General features: G+C 36.0%; 2 protein-coding genes across 3 annotated transcripts in view; one reads left to right on the plus strand and one right to left on the minus strand.

Moving 5' to 3' along the window:
- Nucleotides 1-22,890, minus strand: part of Mospd2 (motile sperm domain containing 2) — a 37,998-nt gene extending 15,108 nt beyond the window's left edge. Inside the window, exons 1-8 of one of the 2 annotated variants that reach the window (XM_070040841.1) lie at nt 22,817-22,890; nt 22,430-22,525; nt 22,192-22,261; nt 12,229-12,384; nt 10,439-10,525; nt 8,724-8,878; nt 5,477-5,537; nt 3,153-3,191 (exon numbers count right to left, since the gene is read on the minus strand). In XM_070040841.1, coding sequence (XP_069896942.1) covers nt 3,153-3,191; nt 5,477-5,537; nt 8,724-8,878; nt 10,439-10,525; nt 12,229-12,384; nt 22,192-22,261; nt 22,430-22,438 — 577 coding nt within the window. In that variant the 5' untranslated portion in view covers nt 22,439-22,525; nt 22,817-22,890. Of the gene's footprint in view, nt 1-3,152; nt 3,192-5,476; nt 5,538-8,723; nt 8,879-10,438; nt 10,526-12,228; nt 12,385-22,191; nt 22,262-22,429; nt 22,666-22,816 lie in introns of those variants that run through there. The other variant, XM_070040842.1, reaches the window with a different exon arrangement.
- Nucleotides 22,891-22,936: 46 nt separating this feature from the next.
- Fancb (FA complementation group B) overlaps nt 22,937-26,198 on the plus strand; it is a 28,977-nt gene continuing 25,715 nt past the window's right edge. The window contains exons 1-2 of the mRNA XM_070039407.1: nt 22,937-22,994; nt 24,808-25,810. Of these exons, the coding sequence (XP_069895508.1) occupies nt 24,899-25,810 (912 nt within the window). The 5' untranslated portion in view covers nt 22,937-22,994; nt 24,808-24,898. The remainder of the gene's footprint in view (nt 22,995-24,807; nt 25,811-26,198) is intronic.

Here is a 26,198-nt window from a genome sequence, read left to right on the forward strand (position 1 = left end):
ATAAAGATGATGTAAAGAGCAGTTATAGTTACATAAGTCAGGTCATGAGTACATTTCTTTTTGAACAGGTTCACCTTCTTACCTCATTTTCCCTCAGTTTTTCTCTTCCAACCCCCTCCTGACCAAGTTGTATAGTTCATTTTCAACAGTGTCTAGATTTATCACTGCTGCATTTGTTCACCCTTTATCCCTTCCTTTCTGTGCTCCCCTTTACCTTCCCCAAGACAGATAAACTTACAAACAAGACAAAAGGTATAGAAATCAAAAACAGTGACAAAAGAGGAAAAAAAACAAAAAACAAAATTAAAAAAGCTCCTTGTTTGCATTTCTTGGAGTTCATTTTGATAAACATCATTTTATATGAACATCTGCACATAGCTATTGAGCCTTTGTGATCCCCTCCTAAGAATATCCTCCTTCGGTCTCACTGTGTGAATGTCTAGAGACCTGTATAATTTTTCATGTCCAAGTGTATTTTTTTGTCTTTTGCCATCTATTGTGTTTACTTGTAGATTTATAGGCACATTCTAGTTACCACAAATGAAGGAAACCACACAACCTGTTTCTTTGGGTCTGGCTGATTTTTTTCTGGTTGTTGTTGGTCATGGGGCTGGGCGCTGTCCCTGAGCTCTTCAGCTCAAGGCTAGTGTTCTACCACTTGAGCCACAGCGTCACTTCTGGTTTTCTGGTGGTTTATTGGAGATAAAGAGTCTCTCAGAGTTTACTGCCCAGGCTGGCTTTGAACTGTGATCCTCAGATCTCAGCCTCCAGAGTAGCTAGGATTACAGGCATGAGCCACACATGCCTGGCCAGTAAAGCTGATTTTTAATAAAAGCTTTGAGATGTAATTTACAAATGATACTTACTGTAGATTTTCATTGATACCCTAAGAAAGTTCTCTTCTGTTTAGTGAAGAATTAGCCTTTGTCCTCTGCTTCTAAGAGATAATCCTCATATCTTATAGAGTAATCTTTGTTTGCTTGGGACCCTAAGATTATGGCAGAACATTGTAACTAGAGGCTGGCCACAATAGAAAGATTTAAACATGTGATTTATGATGGGAGATTTGGGTAAATCTCAGGAGAGACTGAAGACTGGGATTAACCAAGAAGTTAACAGTCAGATCTATAGAAGATAGCCCCAATAAAAATTCTGAGCACTGAGGCTTAGGTGAGCTTTCCTGATTGGCAATACTCCATGTACATGGCCACATGATGCTGGTAAAGTAATATGCTCCATATTTGTTATTTCCCTTGGCCAAATTTTATCTGAATCTTGTCTCTGTAATAGACTGAAACAGTGAGCATAATAGCTTCCAGAAGATTCGAGAAGGCCTTCTAGAACATTACCCAATTTGAGGGTGACTTAGAGTACTTTTTGAGCTTACTAATGTCAGAAGTATGGGTGATTTTGTACGGAGTATTGTGTTTCCTCTAAATTTCAAGTGTTACAACTCTGTCCTTGCTGTTCTCAGTTTAAATGAATTTTTGCATGTTTTTTATTGTAAAAATGCTGTACAGAGGGGTTACAGTTACTTGAGCAGGTAATGAGTACATTTCCTATTGAGCATTGTTGCCTCCTCCTTTGTTTTCCCCCTACCATCCCACCCCTACCTCCCACTTCCACAACTACCCTCCCCCCAGTTTAAATGCTTTTATCCTGAGGGACTAGTAGATTCTGTCAAATTCTTTTTGTGGGTCTGTTCAGATAACAATGTAATTTTCTTTTCTCCTTCATTCTATTAATAATGTAGACTTTCATCTTTTGAATCAACTTTGCATTCTTGCAATAAATCCTATCTGGCTATGGCATATAATACTTTTAATATTCTTTTGGACTTCATGTGCTTTTGTTTCTTTGGGTGGATTGGGTATAGAATCCAGGGTTATCACACATGCTACCCAAGTACCCAACCACTGAGCCACATCCCACAATTTCAGTACTTTGTTGAGGCCTGGCATATCTATATTCACAAAAGTTGTATTCTGTACTTTTCTTTTCTTTGGTATTAGGGTTATATTTGCCACATAAAATAAGTTCAGAAATATTCCCTGCTCTTGTCTTTGTCTGACCTATTTACAATGGATTGATGTTGAGTTTCCATTTCATGTTTTCTGGAATTTACCAGGGATGCCATTTGGGCCTGGATTTTCCTTTGTAGGAGGTTTTCTGGTTACAAATTCAATTTTGTTATCCTAGTGTTATGTTTTGTTATTGTTCTGTTATACTTTCTTATACTTATCTTCTCATTCCTGTTGAATCAACTTCAATACTTCAAATCTTTCTAAGAATTTATCCATTTTATCTAGGTTATTTAATTTCTTCGGATGCAACTATTCATAGTACTCTCTAATAATACTTTTATTTCTATAAAGTCAGCATGGATATCTATTCCTTAATTGCAAATTTTAGCAATTTAAACCTGTAGCTTCTTTATCAGTTTATTTCCCAATTGTGTTTAACTTTTCAAAGAACTAAAGTTATCTTGTTGATTTTTGCTGTTGCTTTCTAAGTAACAATCAACTTTGTTAAATACCAATGAAAGTGAATACTTGGAAAATAACATTAAATTTTCAATTGCTTTAATGTTGTTAAAATGCATTCTAATGGCTTTTTCAAAAATATCTTACCACAAATTTGAGGGTCAAAAGACTATGTAAGGGATAGTGGGAGAACAATAAAGGAGTGGGTAACAATGTTCTACAAGAAATGTGCTCATTACTTTACCCATGTAACTGTAACTCCTCTGTATAGCATCTTTACAATAAAATAAATTTTTAAAAAGACCATGCAACTAGGTGCTATCAGCTGAGTTTCAGATTCATCACCCACTTTGTTCCTCAACACTCAAAGCTCCTAAGACAACAAAGCCTTATTTAGGTGACAAATTGATGCTTCTGGTTGTAGTTTTACCTGAATGGATGAATATAGTGAGGCTGTTTTTAGACTAGTTGGTACTCCTGGCCAGAATTTGGGCATAGAATGTCAACCCCTTTTCCCTAGGAACAGTCTCTGAGTGTTATAGCTCCAGCTTTTTAAAGGGACATACTAAGAAAAATATAAACTTAATTAAATAAAACAGCTATAGAAATTTGGTTAAGGTGGCTGAGTAAGAAAAAGGAAAATCAGAGAAGCATAAATAATATACTCACCGTTCATTATCCAAGGCATATCAAAGATCACTATTTTAGCTGAAAGACAAAATTTTTTTTTCACTGAATATGAATTAGTACCTCTATAGTAATACTACTTACATCTGGCCTAGATAAAACTTAAAAGGAAGTGATAATTGAGCTGGTTGTTGGAATTCCAGTTTAGAAAGTGCGAGTGGTGCTATCTAAGGCTGAACTAATATCTCACAATGAGAAGGCCCGGCCCAGGAGGACATGTGGGAAATCAATAACACACTGTAACTGTTCTTGGGCAAACAGCCTTGGTTCCTTTGTTCATTTACTGCCCTTGTAGCTTGCTGAATGGCATAAATGAATACAACTCAGTGGGTAAATGGAGTCTTTCAATGTGGTATGTCAGTGCTAAAGGTCACTTAACATTAAAAACATCTCCATGCTTAATTTATGGTTTCCATCATAGTTTTTAAGAACCTATAATATTAGATCTGTCTCACAGCTGTCCTCTCCATTTTTACTATATCATTGTGTTTTTTTTAAAAAAAAAAACAAGTATTTCTTCTTTTTAAAAATATCATGGGGTCCAAAAAACCAGTATTTCCAAAGTATACAGAGTATTATTTCTGAACTGAGCTGAAGATAATAGAGAAACCTATCAACTATTATGAAAAATGACCAGAAGCTACAAAGGGAATTTTTGACATCCAGTTCATTCTTCTATTTCAGAAGAATTAATATGCAATTTCACGCTGAGCAGAGAATCTCCTAGAGTGGTTATATTAATATAGGCAAATGAAGTACAGAAAGAGAACAAGGTATCAGTAAAGTCATACCTAATACTCTAGTCTTCAACTGGGAAATACTTAAGATACAATGGTTATCTTTCATGACTGATTTTGAAGGAAATCATCAATTCCACAAAAGCCGATTGATGACTAGGAGTTGCACTGACTCTCAATATCCATTATGATTTTTATGTGTCCCTCACATCAAATAACAATAATAGCATAAAAGTATGCCCAAGTAAGGTGATTTATGGACTTTGGTGCCTTAAGGTCACCCGATTTACAAATCCCAGAAGACCCTAGTTGTGGTATTCGCCAGGAATATGCCCGGTCAGATCAGTGAATTTTCACCTTTTGATGTTTCTGTAGTTTCTTGTCTTTTTTTTTTTTTTTTTAAACTCACTGGGTTTTAATATATTTGCCTCTTTATGTGGGTTGGCAGCTCGTTTTCCCTAAAGAGAATACATCATAGAAATGAAACCAAAATGAATGGGGCTGGGGACGTGGGTGTTGGCTCAATAGTACAGTGCTTCAGTTCCTAGCATGTGTGAGGCCCTGGGTTCCATCTCCAGCACCACAAAAGGAAAAGAAAACAAAAATAGAAGTCCAAATGCCACATAATGTGCATCGTGGCCAAGTATTTTCTTTTCTTTTTTTTTTTTTTTTTTTGGGTCCGGTCATGGGGCCTGAACTCTGGGCCTGGGCACTGTCCCTCAGCTCTTCAGCTCAAGGCTAGTGCTCTACCACTTGAGCCACAGCGCCACTTCCGGCTTTTTTCTTTTTTGCTTATATGGTGCTGAGGAATTGAACCCAGGGCCTCAAGCATGCAAGGCAAGCACTCTACCACTGAGCCACCTTCCCAGTTCCCAAGTATTTTCTTAATGACAATTTTAAAATAAAAAATAATCAGACTTTATATATGAATACTGCTTCACAAACAGTATAGCTCATCAATATCACTCATCTGTTCACCCATGCAAGAAATTCCATATAATAAATATTTTAAATGCACTTCTAAATTGAAAAAACAGTACAAACATGTTAATCCTTCCTCCTCCTCTTCTTCTTCCTCCTCCTCTTCTTCCCTCTTCCTCCTCCTCCTCCTCCTCCTGTTGTTGTTCTCCTTCTCTTCTCCTTCTTCTTCTCCTTCTTCTTCTCCTTCTCCTTCTTCTTATTTAATGTTACCAGGAATTGGATGCAAGGCCTCATGCTAGGAAAGGGAGCTATCACTTGAGCCACATACTCCATCCTTTTCTAACTTCATCTGGTTTGCCTTGAACTACAGATCTTGCCTCTGCCTCCTGAATAGCTGGGATTATAGACTTGTGCCAGCATACTTGGCTACAAATGAGCTAGTGTTGCCAATAAATGTTGCATATTGGTATGTACAGGTGAGAATGTGAGTGTGAGTGCATATATGTGTTATAGGATGTTTTGGATTGAAATTCTGAAGACTGAAGGACAATTTTTTAAATATAAAAGTCTACAATAATACAAAGCTCTTCAACTCCCAAAAATTTTCTACAGTTTTGTTATAGTTTTATAAAGAAGTAAGGTACTTACAGAGGTATTTAGGGTAATAAACCTTAAAGCAGTTGATGATAAATCGCACAAAGTCCATGTCCTAAAATCAAGAATAAATCTTTAAGACTGTCCACATTAGAGAACGCTAAATTGTACATTTCTAAAGGTGACAAACTATTAAATACATGAGAAAATTATTAAATTTAAAAATAAGCTCATATACAAATATCCACATTTGTAAGTATTATGGTTTTAGGTCAGTAAGCTATTTATATTAATCAGCCCTAAGATTAAGAAATTAGATGCTTAGTAGTATTTTAAAATTATTCACATTACCTCAATCCAGTTACATACTTCACACTGCTAAAGCAATGAGGCATAAAATGGATCTAAAACAATCCCAACAGAGAAATTCTAAAAAAGCTACTGAACAACTAAAGAACTGTTGAAATGAGTATACATACAGTTTTTAAACTATTTGGAATAATACATAGTATATAAATTCTGGTATAGAATATGCCTTCTAAATCTTTTACACCTCATGATAGCTACAATAAAATATGCTTTAGTCATTTTTTTGCACAATAGTCAATCTGATCTCATTGGCCTGCTGTTTCATTGCTGTATTTTTTCCTTTTATTTATGGTCCTTGGTTTAGTTTTTTTATTTATGTTTAAGTGTTGTTCATTGACTCTAATTTCTGGGAGACTTTATAAACATAGCTCGCTAGTTGTTCTGCTTTGAGCACAAAAGAAAATTGGAGATATTATTCACATTTCATTTCATATTATTCCATGGTTCGTCACAGATGATTTAACTAATCCTGAGCAGTTACCTTACAAAGACAGTTAGATGAAAGGCATAATCAGGCATACTTAAAGGCAGCACATTTACTGAAAGGTAGATTTTCTAGAGATGAGGCTATCAAGTTGTCCCTAGCATGTGACTTCTATGGCATGCAGTTTCATTGCAAAAAACTGAAAATAAACATTCTTAACTATTTATTATGGACATCCTAGTATATGAAAACACTTGTATAATGAACACAGTACACAGTTTCACAATTTGTAGACAATAATCAGAAACGAATTAGCTATATAAAACTTGGTTACCTATGTTGAAACCAGGTTGAAATATCCAGGGCATTAGATTCTTAAAAGATAAAGAGACCTGCTGAGTAGCAGTGCTTCATGTCTCTAATCTTAGTTATCCTGGAGGCAGAGATCTGAGGATCATGGTTCAAAGAGAGTCAAGGCAGAAAAGTACATGAGACCCTTATTTCCAATTATGCTCCAAAAAGCCAGAACTAGAGTATGGCTCAAAAGGTAGAGCGCTAGAGTTGAGCACAAAAGTGCACTGACAGTAACCAGGCCCTGAATTCAAGGCTCATGGCCAGTACTACATAAATAAATAAATAAATAAACAAACAAAACTATTAACTAGAACACTTTTAAAAAACATTTTTCTCTAAATTTTTTTAAGTCTAGGTGTTTTTAACAGCCATATTTTCTCTTTGATTAAGGAATGGTATTAGATATACCATAAATAGACATATCATATGTTACCATTTGGGCAATTTATACTTCTTTCTATTTTAGACTCTATTTTTTGGCAACTGTGTCTCATTTATGTAGCCCAGCTAGCCTTGAACTTACTCTCCTCTTGCTTTAGCTGAGAAGTTGGGATTATAGGCATGTACCCTAATGCCTGCCCAATTTTTCACTATTCTAAATGACACTCTGAAAAAAATACTTTGATATATAGTGTCTTTTCTGTACTTAGGATTATTTCTTTAGAACAGATTTCCAGTACTTAGTTACTAAGAAGCATAATAACACATATTCTTTAAGATACTTAACATAGCTTGTAAAGGGCCTAAATTAAAAACTGGTTCATTTGACTTTCTTCCTTTTATTTCTCTCTCTTTTACTTTAAAAAAATTTAACAGCATGATTGTGAATGTTTAATGATAAAATAACATATTCATTCTGAAAGATGTGTAGCTCTTATTACAAATTTTACTAGTATAGGAACTTAATAAAATAAGGGATATAGGTCAATGTGTTAAGGAAAAACAAATTAGATCTCTCAGAAAACAAAAGCAGAAAAGCAATTAATGCTGCAAATGGCATAAATTTAAAATACTGACTTAGGAAAATATATACTTGTGTTTTTGAATTTTATGTTAGCTAATAATAGATAATTAATGTTCAGTTGAAACATTAAAGAATCATCACCTTGTTGACTTTAGACTCACACCACATTATCTAAGGTCCAGTATTTAGAATACTCTATAATCTGGATTATTATCCATAAAGTATTATAAATGTTAATTTTCTTTATATATATATTCTATTGTAAAGATACTGTATACAGAGGGGTTACAGTTACATGAGTAAGGTAATGAATACATTTCCTCTCGAGTATTGTTACCCCCTCCTTTGTTTTCCCCCACCATCCCTTCCTCCCTACCTCCCCAACTGCATCTTGCATATACATGTTTCTAATTTGGGGAGGGGAAGGGAAATAACCAAATGCTGAAACAAGGATACAGGTTGACCCATTGTAACAATGAGATGGACAAGACACTGTGTTGAAAATGAACTTATCTTTTACTTTTATTCCTTTTTGAGATTCAGTCTTGTATATTACCCAGGCTGTCTTTGAAATACTAAGCTCAAATAATCTTCCTGCCTCAGCCTCCCAAGTAACTGAGACAAGTGAGGTGGACTGTATCCAGCTGTTTACCTTAGTAGCTTTTGAAGCTTGACAAAAATCACCTAATGAAAACTCATTTTCAAAGCTAACCAATTCAAACAAATCAATGCAAGTAATAAGCAAACAAAGGTTTCCCCCCCACCCCCCAAAAATCAAAGAACTGAAAGTAGAAAACTCATATGACCATTGTAGAAAAGTTCATTGACATCTTCCCACCCCTAGGCCTGGCACAGAGGAAGACATTCAGAAATATCATGGATGATCAAAGATGACATATATACATATATATACATATATATATCATTACAGAGATCATGCATAATATTAACTGAATGTCTTTCTCTGTGCCAGGCCCAGGGGTGGGGTGGAGGATATTAGCTAAGGTAGAAAAGCTCATTGCTATCTAATTGACTTATGCCCTGCCAGGCTCAATGCCCTTCTTCTTCATCTGATATACCAGATAGGGACCGTTTCTAGGAAAGCTAGTGTCAATGACAAATACTGAAGCAAATTTAGTTGTCCAAAAAGTCCATAAACAACAATTTAAGATTAATATAAAAATGCTTACTATGCTATTTAGTCCAGTCTCGGAGAGATCAAACATCACTGTTACAGGTTTTCCATTTTCTCGCTTAGCATAACGTTCCAACCAAAATGCTATGAGCTTCTTTTTATCCATTATTGTTTTCTGGTCTTTTATATGATACTTCACTCTGATCCAGACTTTAAGAAGAACCAAAGATAAAATAGAAACATTTTAATGTTGTTTTAAATATAGAACCTTTTCTTTCACAAGGTTTTTCATTTATAACTCATTTTGTTTCATAGGTTAAAAAATAATCTTCTTCCTTTGTTTAAATGAGGAATGGTTGCTCTTGGGACCTTTAAATTAAAAAGTAGGAGAGAGGTAAACGATTTTTCTTTCTCTTAGGAAATAAAAAAAACCCTCATTTTTAAGTAAGGGGAAATGAAAGTACAGGTGTACAAACACTATTTGGTAATAACCTAAAAGTGCTCTTCAGTGTACTAAGAAGAAAGCCAGTGGTTCCACCAAGCACTAGAGTGGAGTGTACAAACCTGTCAGGTTGAGGCAGTTAAAGTAAAATATGATAAGTGCTGAGAGAAGAAATTGAATAGACATTGGCTGGGCTTGAAGGACTCAATGAAGTACAAAGGCATTTTGATTTTCCTGTACCTCTTGGGCGGTGGCAGAGAAGGTAGGGTGGAAAAGCAAGGGAGGGACTTTAATGGACCAGGACTTGGGAAAGAACTGAGAATGAAGAGTTGACAGGCAGGGACTGAACTGAGGAATGAGCTGATGAAGTAGAAAAAGAGCCAGTTTCAGGGCTGGGAAGGTGGCTCAGTGGTAGAGCGCTTGCCTTGCATGCATTAGGCCCCGAGTTTGATTCCTCAGCACCACATAAGCAAAAAGAAAAAAGCCAGAAGTGGTGCTGTGGCTCAAGTGGTAGAACATTAGCCTTGAGCTGAAGAGCTGAGGGACAGCACACAGGCCCAGAGTTCAGGCCCCATGACTGGACCCCCCCCTCCCACCAAAAAAAGAAAAAGGGCCAGTTTGTAGCTAGATTAGAAGAGCCAATGAGTGGACCTGAGCCGGACAATCCAGAAAGAAGGCATGAATTACTGTACCTACTACTATTATACGCATTTCAGAAGCAGTTAAGAGGAAGAAGAATATGGGAGGCTTGGAAAATAATCCATTTAGCAACATTTTAGTGACTATCAAAAAATTCTCCAAAAAATATTGGGCAGTGTTAATAACAAATTAGAACAAAGATAATGACTGTGCAATGAATTATTTTGGCTGTGCTACAGAATGCAATATTTGCTTCTACTGAGAACATTATAATTACTATTATTTTTGCCAGTCCTGGGGCTTGAACTCACAGCCTGAGCACTGTCCCAGGCTCTTTTTGCTCAAGGCTAGCGCTCTACCACAGTGCCACTTCTGGCTTTTTCTGTGATTAATTGGAAATAAGAGTCTCAGGGCCTTTCCTGCCCAGGCTGGCTCTGAGCCGTGACCCTCAGATCTCAACCTCCTGAATAGCTAGGATTACAGGTGTGAACCATTGGTGCCCATACATTATTACAATGCAAATGGTAGGCAGAACTTCTCTAAGTATTTGACACTTCTAAAGGTGGCCCTGGCAATCCCAAATTGTATGCTATATATGGAAAAAAGTTCTGCTGATTATTAATGCAATTAAGATAGAGAGCTACACTGCAAAACCTCAAGAAGTCAGTGTATAAATTAAGTATACTTACACAATTTGTTACCTTCTTTGTCATAACCATGAAGATAAATACCACCAATTTCTAATAACCATCTAGGGATGGAAGATTCACTAAGGTCTAAAAAGTGATAAAATTTGATCAGTAATTATGATTTAGGGATCTAAAACACAATGTACAGGGCAACGTTATATCATAGTTGTGACATAAAAAATACAATTCATTCAAACTTCTGCATAGAATACCTGGCAATTGAAAAATAGAAACAAGCTGCAAAAGATACAGATGGCAGAAAAGGAAAACTCATTTTTTTTGACATGCTAGCCATGATTTACGTAAATACATTTCTACATTCTGATTGTTTCATACAATGACCTGACTTGCAAACAAATATGACCACTTTTAGATAATTGCAAAAAAACATGGTAAGGACTCAGTGGTTAACTCAAGAGAGAGAGGAGAGAGAGAGAGAGAGAGAGAGAGAGAGAGAGAGAGAGAGAGAGAGAGAGAGAGAGAGAGAGAGAGAGAGAGAGAGAGAGAGAGAGAGAGAGAACAAGGGCAGGAGAGAAAAAAGAGAGGCAGGGAAGCAGGGAGAAAGAAAAAGGGAGAGAGATAGAGAGACAGGGAGAGAAGAGAAAGAGGAAGGGAAGGGGGAAGGAAGAGAGAATACAGCCTCAGAATTAGTGAAAAAAAAATCTCTTTACTCTTCTGATAAGATGGTATTATTCTAGAAGTTTAATATCCTGTACACTCTAATGCATTTTATAAGCCTTGGGGCAGATGGACAATACTTTCAAGAAAATGTAACATCCTTTAGCAAGAGGAACAAAAGAAGGTTCTTTCCAGTCTCTGGAGAGGCTGATGACCAACTCTTTGGAGCAGTACAAATCAAGGCTCTTGCTTCATACACTGGTAGTTCCCCACGAACTTTTGGAGATTTCTTCTCCTTGGTCTTTAGTGTTTCTCTACTATTAAATTTAAATGTGTTTTTAAAATGGGACTTACAAATTGTACTGGATTAACAAGTTCTTCCCTGTTTGTCGAAATTACCTACAGTGTTCGCAGTTCCAATCCATTTATTTCTTGGCTACTAACTGCCCTCCTTGTGCATTTCCTCTAGTGTGAAGAATGTGTGTGTGTGTGGGGAGAATGTGCTCTAGACTTATTTATTGCCTATTTTGTATTAAGTCTTCACACTTAGTTACTCTAGAGTTTATAATCTTCCAGGACAGGAAATCCATTATACCTAATTGAAATCGGTAATTATGCCAGCTTCTTCTCATTAATTCTTTAGGAGGAGACAAATATCAGGTAACTCTTTCTGTGCAGAGGTTTTCATATACTTGAAGAACATTACAGAATGATTTCAATCTACTAGTGGACTTAAAAATGAAGAATTTAAGAGGAGGCTGCGATAGACAACCTTAGGGCTACACTTGTTAATTGGGGTATTGGTCATTTGGGAATCCTATGTAATGCCCATACACATAAGAAACCCTGAAAATAGCAAAAGATGGATAACAACAGAGCAAACCAGGAAAATAGCATCTCCTTATTGATTGGCATGGTATGGAAGAAGCTGTCATGATGTTGTCTAATACTGTGGAACCACAAACAGATTGGGTAATGCTGCTGTGCATGAAAAATTTTAGTTTCTCCCTGGTGATCTGATTGCCTTATGATGCTCTTATTTTTTAGTAGCTGTTCCTATGACCGTATTACTGACTCAATGTAATCTTATTCTGATGTTTTTGATAACTTCCATGATAAATATACAAATATATAATTATATGACCCTGGCAAGGTTAAGTTTAACAGCTTACCATTGACAGAAAATTCTTTCCTCCACTGAAAACTCTCATCCAGCATCTTTACTGTTTCATCTACAACATTATGTCTCCAATGTAAGTAGCTTTCAACCCAGTTATCATCTTGCTGGAGCCTTTCAATATCACGTGGATCATATTTATCTGATTTTTCTAGGAGGGGAAACAGCAATACACATACAAGTCAGATTAATTCTGCAGTGAGAAATAACGAATACTGATGCCAAAGGAAAATATCTGGAAGACAAGGCCACACTGTTTAAGGATAGATATAGATCTGATCTAGATGAAATAGAATGTAAAGGATTGACAAATTTCTACGTGGGAGAATAAGGTTATCTAAAGACTACAGGGTTTTGCAATCCATTGGTAAAGTTAGTACTCTCTTGATCTAATCACTTTTCAATAGTTATCACCAGTTGGAGACCAAACCTTCAATTTATGAGCCTTGAGGGGGACACTTCCTATCCAAAGCACCACATGCAACATTCTGAGGATGTACTAGAATAATTATCTTCAATAGTTTTCAACATTTCCCTATATATTCTATGTTCCTACTGGCCTCTATTGCACACATCCCTGCTCTCATTATTTTCCTGTAACTGAACTTGTCTTCACGCAACCATCTCTGCACATAAAAATTCTACCTTTCAGCAAACTTTACTTCAGATGCTTCCTCTTATATAAAAATTTCCCTGTACCCTGGAGTAAATTTCTTCCCTCTTGTGAATAGCCTCAGAATTTTATCTAAGACAATTAATTCATTAAGATAATTGCCAGTTTTTTTTCTTTGAATTATGCTATATTTCCCAAGGAGATAGTAAAGGCCCAGTGTCCATACACCCTTAGACTACTCCATAAAAGATGGCAGTTTTGCTGATGAAAAGGCCTTCAGTAAACATATGGTCTCAATTTTTAATTCCTCAGCTATCCATATTCTCCCAGGGGTCCAAGGAAAAAGCTTTGGAAAATCTCCTGGCTCCTTCATTTCCTTTTCTTTCATATCTAGTGAGTAGCCAAGTTTTATAGATTCTAACTCCTCTCTATTTGCTCTGCTTTTATTTCAAGTCCTCAGGGATAATAGCTGAAAGGGTAGGAGAGAATATAAAGTGCATTCAGAGTATTATCTTCTTTGAGTCTCAATTTCCTTATCTTTAAGCTGTTTTATATACTCATAGTACTGTATTTGGATCAGAAGAAAAATTATATATGAAAGTACTTGGAAATTTAAAGCACTATAAAAAGCACTATAAAACGTGAGACCATAAATCTCCCACTGAGGAGCATTGCCTTCAATATATTTTGATACCTAGGCTCTATTTTTCTAATCTGTAAAACAAATGGTTTTGTATATTTTATACTTATTTTTAAGCTGTTATTAAAATTTGTATGTATTCAAAGTATACTTTTCCTTAATGATGAATGACATTTATAAGCATAAGTTGGATTTAAGTGGTCACATATAGTCTCCTGTCTCCCGAGCAAGGATCATCCATCCAACTGGGTCACTGAACCAATGGAATTTAGTTTTTGAAGTTTCAGGCTGATTTCATACATTTTCAAGAAATTGTTTTTTTGCCAAATATCCAAGTGTACATACTAACAGCCTACATACCAGTCCTACTTTCAAAGAAAATGATGGTCTAAGAAAAAGATGGTAATTAAGCTGGCAGCTCAAATACACATATTGTTTTATGCCTTCTTCCCCATTTGCTCGAATACAACTTTAAAAGGACATGTCCTCAAAGGTCAAGATTTAATAAAATTTACTGTATCATTAGGGAGTCTTCTAAAATAAAATGTGCTTTTTCCCTCAGCCTCCTCGCCCTCCAGACAATGGGAAGTGCAATAATGTCTGGGCCCTTGATCCCAGTCATGGCTGCAGTAGCTCTGCCTTCCACTGCTTCTTGGTAATCAGAACAAATGTCAATGTAGTAAATAAGGTAATTAGCATCTTAGAAATAAGATGCTAGGTCACTATGAAAATAGTGACCTAACAGACTTCCATTCCACATGCAAGTGAGATTAGACAGTATTTGACTTTCTGCTCTTGGCTTTCTGCACTTAATATAAAGTCCTTCAGGTTCATCTGCATTGTAGCAAAGAATGGGATCACCTTCTCAATAATATTCCATCACACACACACACACACACACACACACACACACACACACACACACACACTTATCCATTCATATTTCTCTGATACATTTCTAAGATCTTTTCCTTATTTTCATCGTGACAACTTGAAAAAGGTTGACCTTGAGAATGTTAAAAAAAAACCTGGAATATTCTGGGAATGTTAAAAAGTTTACCTACTTTTTGAAATGCTTCCTTGCTTGAAGAAAACAATGGCCCACTAATTATAAAGACTGTGATAACTCACCAGATACTAGGCACAAACAAGAGCTATTTTTTCTAGATGCACAGATAAATAAAACCTGAACTAGTTTCCAGGACACTTATACAAACTACACAATATCCTGGAGAAGGCAGTCCATAGGATTGTCCAAATTATATGTACCCTTCAATAAAAGGAGTTCTTCTGAATTCATTGCTAATACTCCTGGCCTAGAAATTCTCCTTTCTAGCTGTCTATGATAACCATGTTGCCTCTTTCAGGCTAATAAAATGAAGGCATTCCTCCAAGTTAATTGCTTAATTCAAGATACAAAACAAACAACTAGGGACAAAATAAAGACATTTCCAAAACAAAGGGTGTTTTAGTACAATATAGTCCTCTGGAAAATTATACTTTATATGAATCAGTAATGATTCTAGAAGGAACTGATCAATCATTCTTAGATATATGGTACATAGACAAATACTGATAGGTAAAACAACAATTACACCTTAGAGGAAGTGGCAGGTTTGAGTTATCAGATTAGAGGTGAACAATGTATCTACCAGGGAACAGAAAAAACCCTCTTCACTTGTAAAGACTACCTAATAATTTACTGTTGTTAATATACATAAATAGGTCTAAAAAGAAAATTGCAGGCCAATATAAGAAAACAGATGTAAAATTCCTAAACTATTAATAAAAAGTCTAGCAGTCTGTTTTAAAAACCTCATCAACATAATCTACTTTATTATAAGAACTCAAATGTAAATCTTATCAGATATAAATGTATACAATAATTGAAGAGTTTAGTAAAATTCAATAACTAGTTTTTGTTTGCTTTTTTGTCTTTGTTTTTGCCAGTCCTGGGCTTGAACTTAGAGCCTGGGCACTGTTCCTGAGCCTATTTGTGCTCAAGGCTAGTGCTCTACCACTTGAGCCACAGCATTACTTCTGGCTTTTTCTGAGGAGCTTATTGGTAATAAGAGTCTCATGGACTTTTCTCCCAGGGTTGGCTTGGAACTGTGATCCTCAGATCTTAACCTCCTGAATAGCTAGGATTACAGGTGTAAGCCACTGATGCCCAGATCAATAAATAGTCTTAATGGGAACAAACCAAATAAAATCCTTCAACTAGCAAACTAAGAAACTTTTGTTATGAAGGATATTCACAAAGATCGTACTTAATGGTGACATCACGTATCCTTCAATCAAGAATAAGTAAGTTCTTGTCACTGCTTCCATACAATAGTGTTCTAAAGATTCCAGTGAGTAGAGTACAAGTAAAACAGTGAAAGATGTAATAATTGGAAAGTTAGAAAGAAAACTGTTGTACTGAGACTGATGTTATTTTCTATATTGAAATCTTATATAATCTAGAGATAAGTGATAAGAATTAATAAATTGCTAGGATTTTAGAATTCAATAATGTAAAACAGTCAACTGCATTTTCCATAAACTAGAAACTATCACTTAGAAAATAAATTTTGAGGCACAGTATTTAAATAACAGAACAAAAACAACATGTATAGTATCTGTGAAAAAAATGTAACAAGAAATTAAGTGTTATTTGTTAGGAAATTGAAAGATTTGGAAAAAGTTATATTACGTGAAGTAAGCCAGACCCAAAGAAACATAGATCCTATAGTTTCCCTTATTTGCAATAACTAGTAGACATCTAGGATAATCTTACCAGACAAGCAGAAAAGGTCAAAAGCTATGTACATATGACCATATAAGATGATGCTAAGTGAAATGAACCCCAAGATATGAACACAAGAGGATTTTTTCTTTGTTGCTTTTTTTAAATGTACTATGTGATTTTTTTTGTTTCTTTTGTATGTTCTCCTGATGGTATAACCCCTGTTTGCCATTGTATTTAATTCTGGTGCCCTGCATCTTGGATATACATTTTTCTAATTTGGGGAGCGGAAGGGAAATAACAAAATGCCGAAGCAAGGATACAGATTGGCCCATTGTAACAATGAGACTTATAAGACACTATGTTGAAATGAACTTAACAACTTAGGGGGGGAGTTGGGGAGGCAGGGAGGGAAGGGTTGGTAGGGGAAAAACAAAGGAGGGGGTAACAATGCTCGATAGCAAATGTACTCATTACCTTACTCATCTAACTGTAACCCCTCTGTACAGTATCTTTACAATAAAAAGTATAAAAAAAGAAATTGTTATGAGAAATCATAAATCTTTCAATAAAGAAGACTTCAGCAGATATTTTTTTAAGATCTTGGTTAGGAAGTTTTGACAATGATAATGTCCATTTTCCCCAAACTGGCTTCTGGTTTAACACAATTATAACAAATGTTGTTTTTTTTTTTCATTTTTTGCAGAAACATAACTACTCCTAAAACTTACATGGAAGAACAAAATGCCTCCAAATGCCAGAAGTGTTTTTCAGAGAAGTGGAAATGAAAGGACCCATAAAGAATTGTTCAACCTCACTGTTCCTCAAAGAAATACAAATTAAAACCACAATGAGATTGCCCAACACCTGTAGCAGATTGACAAGGATTTTTTTTTAATGTATAAAATTTTTAGGACGTTCAAATACTGCTGGTTAAAATGAACACTAGTACAATCACTTGGGAACCAGGTCAGTAATGAGCCTGTTGAATGCTTATTATATGAACCACTCATTTCACTCCTGGGTATAAACCCTTGAGCAATAGTACATGGTTATTTATGTTAATAACATCTTTATACATACTGTACATAAAATCTCAAAATTAAACCAAATGAAAACAAAAAATTGAGACTAGGAAAAAAATCACTGGGTAAGAGAAAACTATTTAACAATAATGAAGAAAACCACAAAGCAATGAGTAATTTTGCATATATTAAAAAACTGCCAAAAGTAAATGCCATAAAGCAAAATTCCATACCAGTAATAAAAGCTATATAAAAATTATGCCACAAATGAACATTAACATATGAAAAGAAGTTTACCCTTATGAGTAATCACATGCAAACTAAAAGAACTATCAGTTAGCAACCAATAATGACAGTAAAAAATGGATATGGATGTGGTAAGAAAAGGCTGGTAGGTATGGATACTGGTGTCTTCATGGAGAAAGTTCTACATATGTGTGTCAAAAATACTTGTGAATAATTTAGTTCTAGGCATCAATCTAACACAAATAATCCAAAACTACTGCACAAAAAATGTATTAAAAAAACTTGAAATACCCCAACTGTCCAAAAGGCATTATCTAGCTTGGTGCTGGTGGCTCACAACTATAATCCTAGCTACTCAGGAGGCTGAGATCTGAAGGATTCAAAGCCAGCCCCAGCAGGGAAGTCCTTGAGACTCTTATCTCCCATTAAAGTCAGAAGTGGAGTTGTGGCTGAAGTGGTATAGCAAAAAAGCTAAGTGACAGTACCTAGGCCCTGAGTTCAAGCCCCAAGACCAGCACAGAAAATAAAATAAAATAAAATAAAATAAAATGACATTATCTAAATGATAAAAGTCTTTTATTTAAAGATTTAAATATCAAATAGTAATATACAATGTAACTTACTTTATAAAAAATATGGTGAAATAAGATCAGACCAAATAAATCCAACATTCTAATTATAAACAGAGTGATCTTGCAACTTTGCTCTCTTGATGCACACACAAAAGACTGGGAAGAAATTCATTTACTAAATTCACTTGAATATGCATTCATACTTGTGAAGTCAGACAACAAACCAAAAACAAATCCTGGCTCTTTACATTCACTGAAGTACAAACACAACACTTGGTTGTCCAAAGCTCTCTATATTTCAACTGGATTTTAACCATGTATACTTCTCTCTTTAAGGCTTATTAAAATGAACTTCCTAAACATGCTTTACATCTTTTTACCTCAGTGCCTAGGCACAAACTATCTGACCTGCCTGGATCATCTTCTGTACCTGGCCCAGTTCCACCATGTTCCCAAGTTCATCATAACACCACCTGGGTTCATCTGCACTCTGTCACTACAACAAATCCCTATAAGATAAACAACTTATTGAGAAAAGGTTTATTTTGGCTTAGAGTTTTGGAGGTTCCAGTCCATGATCTGTTGGCCTGGTTACTTTTGTGCTTATGGTAGCATAGCACATCATGGTAGGAGAATAGTACATATGGTTGGAGAATGTGCCAAGAGAAAAATAGCTGCTTATCTTGTAACCAGGGAACATCAGGAAGAAGAAGTTAAATCTCCTTTCAGGGCATATCTTCAGTGACCTTAAGACTTCCCAGTAGGCTCTATCTCATAAAGACTTCAAAAATCTCCCAACACTATCAGGCTGTGAAACAAGTCTTTATGGTTTGGGGCATATCCAAACCATAGCACCACATTTTTTTCTGTGAAATTTCTTCTAAGTCTGTGCTAATCCAATCATGAGCTTTCTCTTTGCCTTTGATTCTTGCAGAATACACCTTCACACTTTTTACTCTTAACACAATCTGCCTTAAACTGAACAGCTATTTCTGATTTTAATACCTTTACTAGATGGTAGTTCACAAAGGTGTGCTACCCTTCTTCGGCTTTCTCTAATGTTAACACACTGTTTTCCAGAATGAAACATATAAGAAGTACTTGAAGAACAGAATGAATTATCAACACAAGAGATTAGTCTCTTTGGTACAAAGAGAAGATTGGGAAAGGTTTCTTAGAATGGAATTTCTCACTGTAACAATGAAGAAAACAGTACTGTAATTATGGACTTGTCTTTTTCTATTTTTTTTCCAGCTAAAAACCTATCCATGATTGGTAACAATTTCTACGTGCACAAAATGTGCTTGAGATTCCCAAGAACCTACTTCTAGAACTTTTTGAAGGGTACCTAATGATTGAAGACATACACTTGCAGAAAATAAATATTTTTCTTTAGAAAAAACATGTTTATTTAAGTCTGCCATAAGCCTTTTTGGAACAAAATATCATTAATGGTATTAGAGACTATGAAAGACCAATAAAAAGGAAAGTGGATGTTATATACAACAATGTTAATTTCTAAAAGTAAGACTAGAAGGGTGATCACAGGTAAATTTGAAAAAACAACACAATATTTTGTCATATTCAAACTCTACCTTCATCAAATGTTCTTTCTATTTCAGGAAACAACTGCAAATTTTAAGGTGAGAAAGTTTTAAAAGGTTTTGATTTTTAATTCTCATAGAATTCTTTAAATTAGTATTTATAACTGTTATAAATAACGAAGAATATACATTTAAGGAAAAAAATCCTTCTTTATACTTAATGGCCTATAGTACATTACTTCGAAATTAAGCTTATGTGTATTACATACATTGTGAGGACTGCTTTTTTCAGATTTTAGTGGGAAAGGGAGCCATTTAGGACAGATTTACATTTGGAATAACTGCTCTTCTAAAACATATATTTATGTTTTACTAGAATCATTCAATAAATATGTATTGTAAACTGTGTAAGATACATAGGGCCTCTGCTCTGAATTTCTACATACTGCCACCAAACCCACATACTTTCTATTGGAGGAAATGAATAATAAACAAACAAATGAACAAGAAATTTACAGATTATGTTAACAGTTGTAAAAAAGAAAATACACAGGACAATGAAGGTCTCTTATATACATGTCAACCTTGAAAAAAACCACATAGATGATAGATAAATAGATAGATGGATGGATGGATGAATAACCTAGCCATGCACACTGACTGAGGAAAGCCTTCTAGGCAGAGAGAAATGGTAGAAAGTTCCTGAGATGGAAACAGACTCATTTTGTTTGAAGAAACAAACAAGGCTGTGTAGTCATGTTTTAGACTGTGATGTCAGTTTTGTGGGTCATTGTATTTTTTTTAAAGGAAGTTAAATAAGTTTTGTGGGTCATTGTATTTTTTTCAAAGGAACTTAAAGAGAAATCGTATCAGTCACATATTTTCAGAGTAAGTATTTTTAATTTAGTTTTGCTTCAGTTATGTGAATGCAAATTGTGCATACAGGGTTTCAATGTACAGTATATTCTCAGTGCAGGATGTAGTCAAATAAAATCTGTACTTAGCAAGAAGAGTAACAGGTGAGGTGGAAAGGTGAGAGAAAATTGGCTCAGGTATGGGCTTGTAGGGCCCCATTTTATTCTAAGTACAGTGGAATACACTGAACATTTCAAGCTAGGAATTGACATGATATAATTTGCCATCATGATGTCACAGAAAGATTACTATAGTAAAGTCTAGAAGGGCAGAGCACTAGTCACTAGTCAAGCTACTAATTAATACCAGGGATTTTGAGAAAATTGCTTAATCTCTCTGTACCTCACTTTCTTCATTTTAAATAAGAAGGTTGACCCAAGATGACCATTAAGACCTTGTCTATTGCTAAATTACCGCCTGTTTTCTGCTTCTTCCTTTAGGCAAGAGTAGCTTATTATTGCTGAGTCATCGATTCATTAGGTCTAGTACTAAGTTACTTTATTAAAATACTATAAATTGTATTAATATGAGTTTCATTTCTACAGAAAGCAATTTTAGCATTATCTTCTTACTGGAAACAGTGATGTTATTAGAAATGAGATCTCTAGGCTAAAAGTGAATCGAATGCTTTTGCAACTCTCTGGTGCAAAGTTTGGAGTGTGAAGAAAATTGGCATGGAGGCATGAAAAGACTTACTGATGAATGTATTTAGAGCAGGTTTCCTTATTTGTTCTCGATCATCAAGTGATGCACAATCTAGCCCAGTTTTAAAGTTGTAGGAAACTTCTGCTCATTACTAATGTTAACTCCTTTCACAATAACCAAAATGAATGCTGAGGCAAAATATTCCTTGAATATGTCCTACTATATATTGAGCAATACTAGTTTAATATATATACTCCTTCATTTAACCCTCTTAACCTTATTTGCATTTCACCAACATGGAAATGGGCTGAGAACAGGTATGTAAGCCATAGAGTGACAGGGGCAGGATTATAATCAATCTTGAGGCAGAAAAGAAGATTGTTTTAAAAATCCATATTTATAGTAACTTATTCTGTATGTTGTAACTAGTTACTATACGAATAGTCAATCATCAGTTAAGTAACCTCACAGCATAGCTATCTTTGACACCTGGATCCCAAAGGTTCAATCAATAAATCAATTCTGGACTTCACAGAATTTGTTCTAGTACTGGAAAGTTTACATTGTGGGTTCTCCGATATGGAATTAGGCAAAATAGAAAATGAACTGGCATATCCAATTAAGTATACATCAAGAGTACTATGAGAGCTTCCTCGCTTATTTTCTCCAGTTTTCTGGTGAAAAACATGGTTCTGGCTAGCACCAGAACCAAGGAATGGGCAATGTCATCTGTGTAGTGGGCCTAACAAGTCTCCTGAAGTTCCAGAAACACGAGGAGACTGTGGGACATCGCAGGTTCTGAACTTACATTAAACGCTTTAATGGAAGCGTCGGAGGGACGCACCATCTGCTCACTTGAAGCAGCAGACACCATATGTTATGAAGAAGAAAACCTTTGAAATGTGCAGAGCATTGTTCTTGTGAGGGTAAAACGGGTCCCCAACACCTTCCACGGGGACACTCACAAAGACTAGCGAAGTTGGGGATGCTCATTGTACACTCTTCTAAACCCCAAGAACCCGGTGCTCACCTGTCATATAATCAGATTCGAATCTCCTCCGAGTCTCAGAGATGAGTTTAGCTTTATTCTGAGGTTGATTCTGGATGGAAGACACAACAGGATCTTAGATATTTATGCTCATCACCCGGCTTACCCTCAACTTCAGCCCATCTGGATGTGGTCGTGCCGGCCCTGGGCCTCAGAGGGTGGTTCGGTGTCCTGGGCTGGGGAGCAGGGGGGAGGGCTGCAGTATTGCTGGACTCCTTACCTCGGCCATGATCTCAGTCGCGGATGTGATTGCAGTTGTAGCCTTCACCCCTTCCACCACTGACAGCCGAGTATCTCATCACCCAAGCAGCCCAGCCTAGAGGCAGACAGAGAAGGGCGGGAGGGGAGGCGGTCTCGTGACACTTGAAGACAGAAGGAAGTGCTACAAGAAGGCCCAATCGGACACGGCCGCCTGGGCGTGGAGGCGGCCAGACTAGGCTGTCAGCTTGGGTTCCATTCGTTTGTTCTTATGGCTCCTCCCTCCCGAATGCCCCGCACTGCGGTCCCGCCTCCGCCAGCTGTGAGTTCGCTGGCACTTCCCCCTCCAGCTCCGCCCCAGAGAACTCGCCTGCCATTCGCTTTCCCTACCCTCCCTGGGAGGGGCTACCTGTTTCCCCAGCCTCCCAGCTCAACGGACTCTGGGCAGGATGGCAAGCTCCGCCTCCTCGGCGTATGACGCAACATATGGGCGGGGCCTCCCAGGATGCAACGCGCTGGCGGGAGGTTTGGAGTCACAAAAGCCTGTCACCCGAGTGGAACGTCCGTTGCGTGGCTCTGTCGCCCAGGTAGGCTAGAGAGGAGTGGGGAGCGGGACTGGATTCGCACTTTGCCCCCTTCATGCTCAGGCACCGGAAAGAATCCGGCGGCCCCGGGCCTGAAGCTGTTACTCTGTGGAACGGTTGGTTTTGAAGAGCTTGCTGTATATCCGGGGATTCTCTCTCTTCAGACTGAGAGCTGCTTAACAAGGAAACGGCCTTGAGATCTTTGATCTCTTTATACACGTCTATAAATTGAAATTAAAAATGAAGTGTCTTTCGGTTTACTTAAGGTAGCTCCCAACTGTTTGGAGGAAGATTTGGCATTTGGAAAGACATTTGTGGTTGTACTCGTTCCTACTCATAGAATTCAGTGATATTACCAAATGGCCTGCACTGTTACACAGGACAACACACAACGGTTTCCTAGAGCAGAATGTCAACATCACTAAGACTGATAAAGGCTTCCATTTTTGGAGTGGAAACTGCAATGAAGTAATAACAGTCCCCATGTTTTCTTATCTTGAGTCAGATATAGTATGCCACTCCAATATCTTTCACCCCAGACTGTTTTATAGGTTTATAGTTTATAAGAAAAAGTGAACACATTGTTGAAAATGTATTTGAATATATCCTTTAAAATATTTGATATCTTTTCATTATCCGTAGTCAGACATATTATGGCACTTTAATATCTTTTTCCCCCCACACTGTTTTATATGTCTACATTTTCTATTTTTATGAGATAGTGAAAATTTTGAAAAACTTGAAACATTTTACATATTTTCATTATCTGTAGTCAGATATATTATGGCACTATAACATCTTTTGCCCCAGACTGTTTTATATGTCTATCTTTTCATAGGAACACATTGTTGAAAAGTTGTGTGAAAATATCCTTAAAAATATTTGAATTATAACTAAAGTTTCCTTTTGGATCCAATGCCCTATGCTGATATTCATCCCCCTGGCTACAACATTTAGCAGTCATTACTTTTGACTTAGATTACTTGGTTCTGAACAACTCTTGTCACTTCATATCTGTAGACATTTGAGGAAATCCTGTAATGTCCTCAATTTCCTTCTCTATAAAATGGGATATTAATAGTGCCTATAGCATGAAGATATCATGTGGAATAAATGGTGAAGCAAAGGTGCTAAGAGCAATACATAGTACTACTGTGTAGAGAAGAATATAGTATCTGGCTGTATACCCTGAGTAAGCAATCAGGGAATGTAGCCATTTTAGGTGCCTGGCAAGAACATGGTTTTCACACATGCATTCAAGTTACAGGATGTTATCTTGATTTTTATTTTGCTTTAAACAAGCTTTCAAGTTTCATTTGCTATAACCTGCTTGTTCAAAACAGGGAAATGTATGGGGAAAAAGTGTAGACTAGAGGTTGAGAGCCGTATATCCAAGTCTAGCACCATTGTTGATTAGGACTATTAAGTGTGTGTTACTCTTGCAACCTTGGGAAAGTTTCCTGTCTTTTCTAAAATAAGATTTTCACATGAAAGTGATAATAATACTATTTTATGAAAATAGTTGTAAACATTAAATGAAATTTTGCATGTATTGTACTTAGCAGAGAATGAATATGAATGATTGATTACAATTATTTATTTCTTCTGTTCATTTAATTCTTCTGTTCAAAAGTAACCAACCAAGAAAACTAACAAAAAATACATTGTCACAATAGTATAGAAGTGTGGACTTCTATACTATTTACTTCATTTACTTACTGAAATGAAGATACTTCTGTGATAGTTTGCTAACAAATATGTGGTTTGTTTTCAACTCTGTCTTATTTCATGGCAGTTTTTCTCCTTTCTTTTTTAGGATTTAAAGCATCAACTGGAATCAATTTGTATTCGAAAGCTGTGTCAGTACAAAGATTTGATATTATTGTGGAATGACCAACAAATGAACAATGTCATTTAATCAACAAGAAAGGCTCTTGTGTTATAATGGAGACGTCCTTATTTTTCAGTTGTCTAAAGGAAATTTTTCAGATGAAATGCCTGCAGAGATGTCCATATTATATGTCAGTAAGATGGCATTTGATAATGAAACCAGAACATTTGCTCTGAAGTCCACTGGATTCTTTCCCATACAGAATGAAAGCTCTCATTTAAAAATTGTATTTTGCAATTGTGTGTCAGATTTGCGAACTGGAATTAATTTCCCTTATATTTTGATACAAAACAAAAAATTGAACAGTGTTTTTGAATATTATTTACTGTTTCTCCACAGCGACAATAAGTTTGAAAAGTGTCTGAGTTTTAGTCTAGACTATGAAATGAATGAGACTGTAAGAGTCCTTAATGGTCCTTTACTTTTATGGCAATACGTCAAGACACTCTACTGTATCTCTTCCCAAATTGGCAAAATCATTAGCATATCAGCTAATTTTTCCTCTATTCTGTGGACAGGTGAGATTCAAAATCTAGGTATAGTTTTATTGGGGCTAATGGAATATACCAGAAAGCCTTTAGAATCAGATTCTGAAGCTTGTAATAGCAAATTTTGTGTGTATTCTCTTCAAAGTCAAAAAGTATTAAGTGATACCTATATTATTCCTCCTGCTTATACTAATGTGGTAACTTACATTCATATCTGTACAACTGAGATTGTCAACAACCAGTTAAGAATGTCTCTGATTGCCCTTACTCGAGTGAATCAACTCATTTTATTTCACAATGGGATCCCGAAAAGTATGTGCCAGCTTCCATTTGAAAGTCCTTGTACAGTTCAACCTTTGGTCCCAAGTGGAAGAAGCTTATTTTTCATTGTTTCATTTAGATCCAATCAAGTTTGTGCTGTTTCAGAAAAGGACTTTCAGGTACAGTATTTAAATAATAATTCAGTTTGTAGTTTTTGGCTTTGTTGGTTGTGTGTTTTGGTTTTGACACAGGATTTTGCGGTGTTGTACAATCTAATCAGGACTGATAGTCTCTAGAAAGTGCTAAGTCTAACTATCTTTATGTAGTTGTTATAATTCCTTGTGTTTTTTTTTTATTTTGAAAATACCATACAGAGGGGTTACAATTACATGGGCAAGATAACGAATACATTCCTTGTGTTTTTTTATCCTTCTGTATAATTATTTTAGTTTTTATGTTATCATTTTCTTACTTGTTTGTAATACTGAAGGGAACAAATTATAACTACATAAAGCAAAAAATATTAATTTATTTCACATTTGATTTTTTCCTATTCTTCCTTTAATG

This window comes from Dipodomys merriami, unplaced genomic scaffold (assembly GCF_024711535.1).
Source record: "Dipodomys merriami isolate MVZ:Mamm:240054 unplaced genomic scaffold, mDipMer1.0.p SCAF_3, whole genome shotgun sequence".
Taxonomy (NCBI): Eukaryota; Metazoa; Chordata; class Mammalia; order Rodentia; family Heteromyidae; genus Dipodomys; species Dipodomys merriami.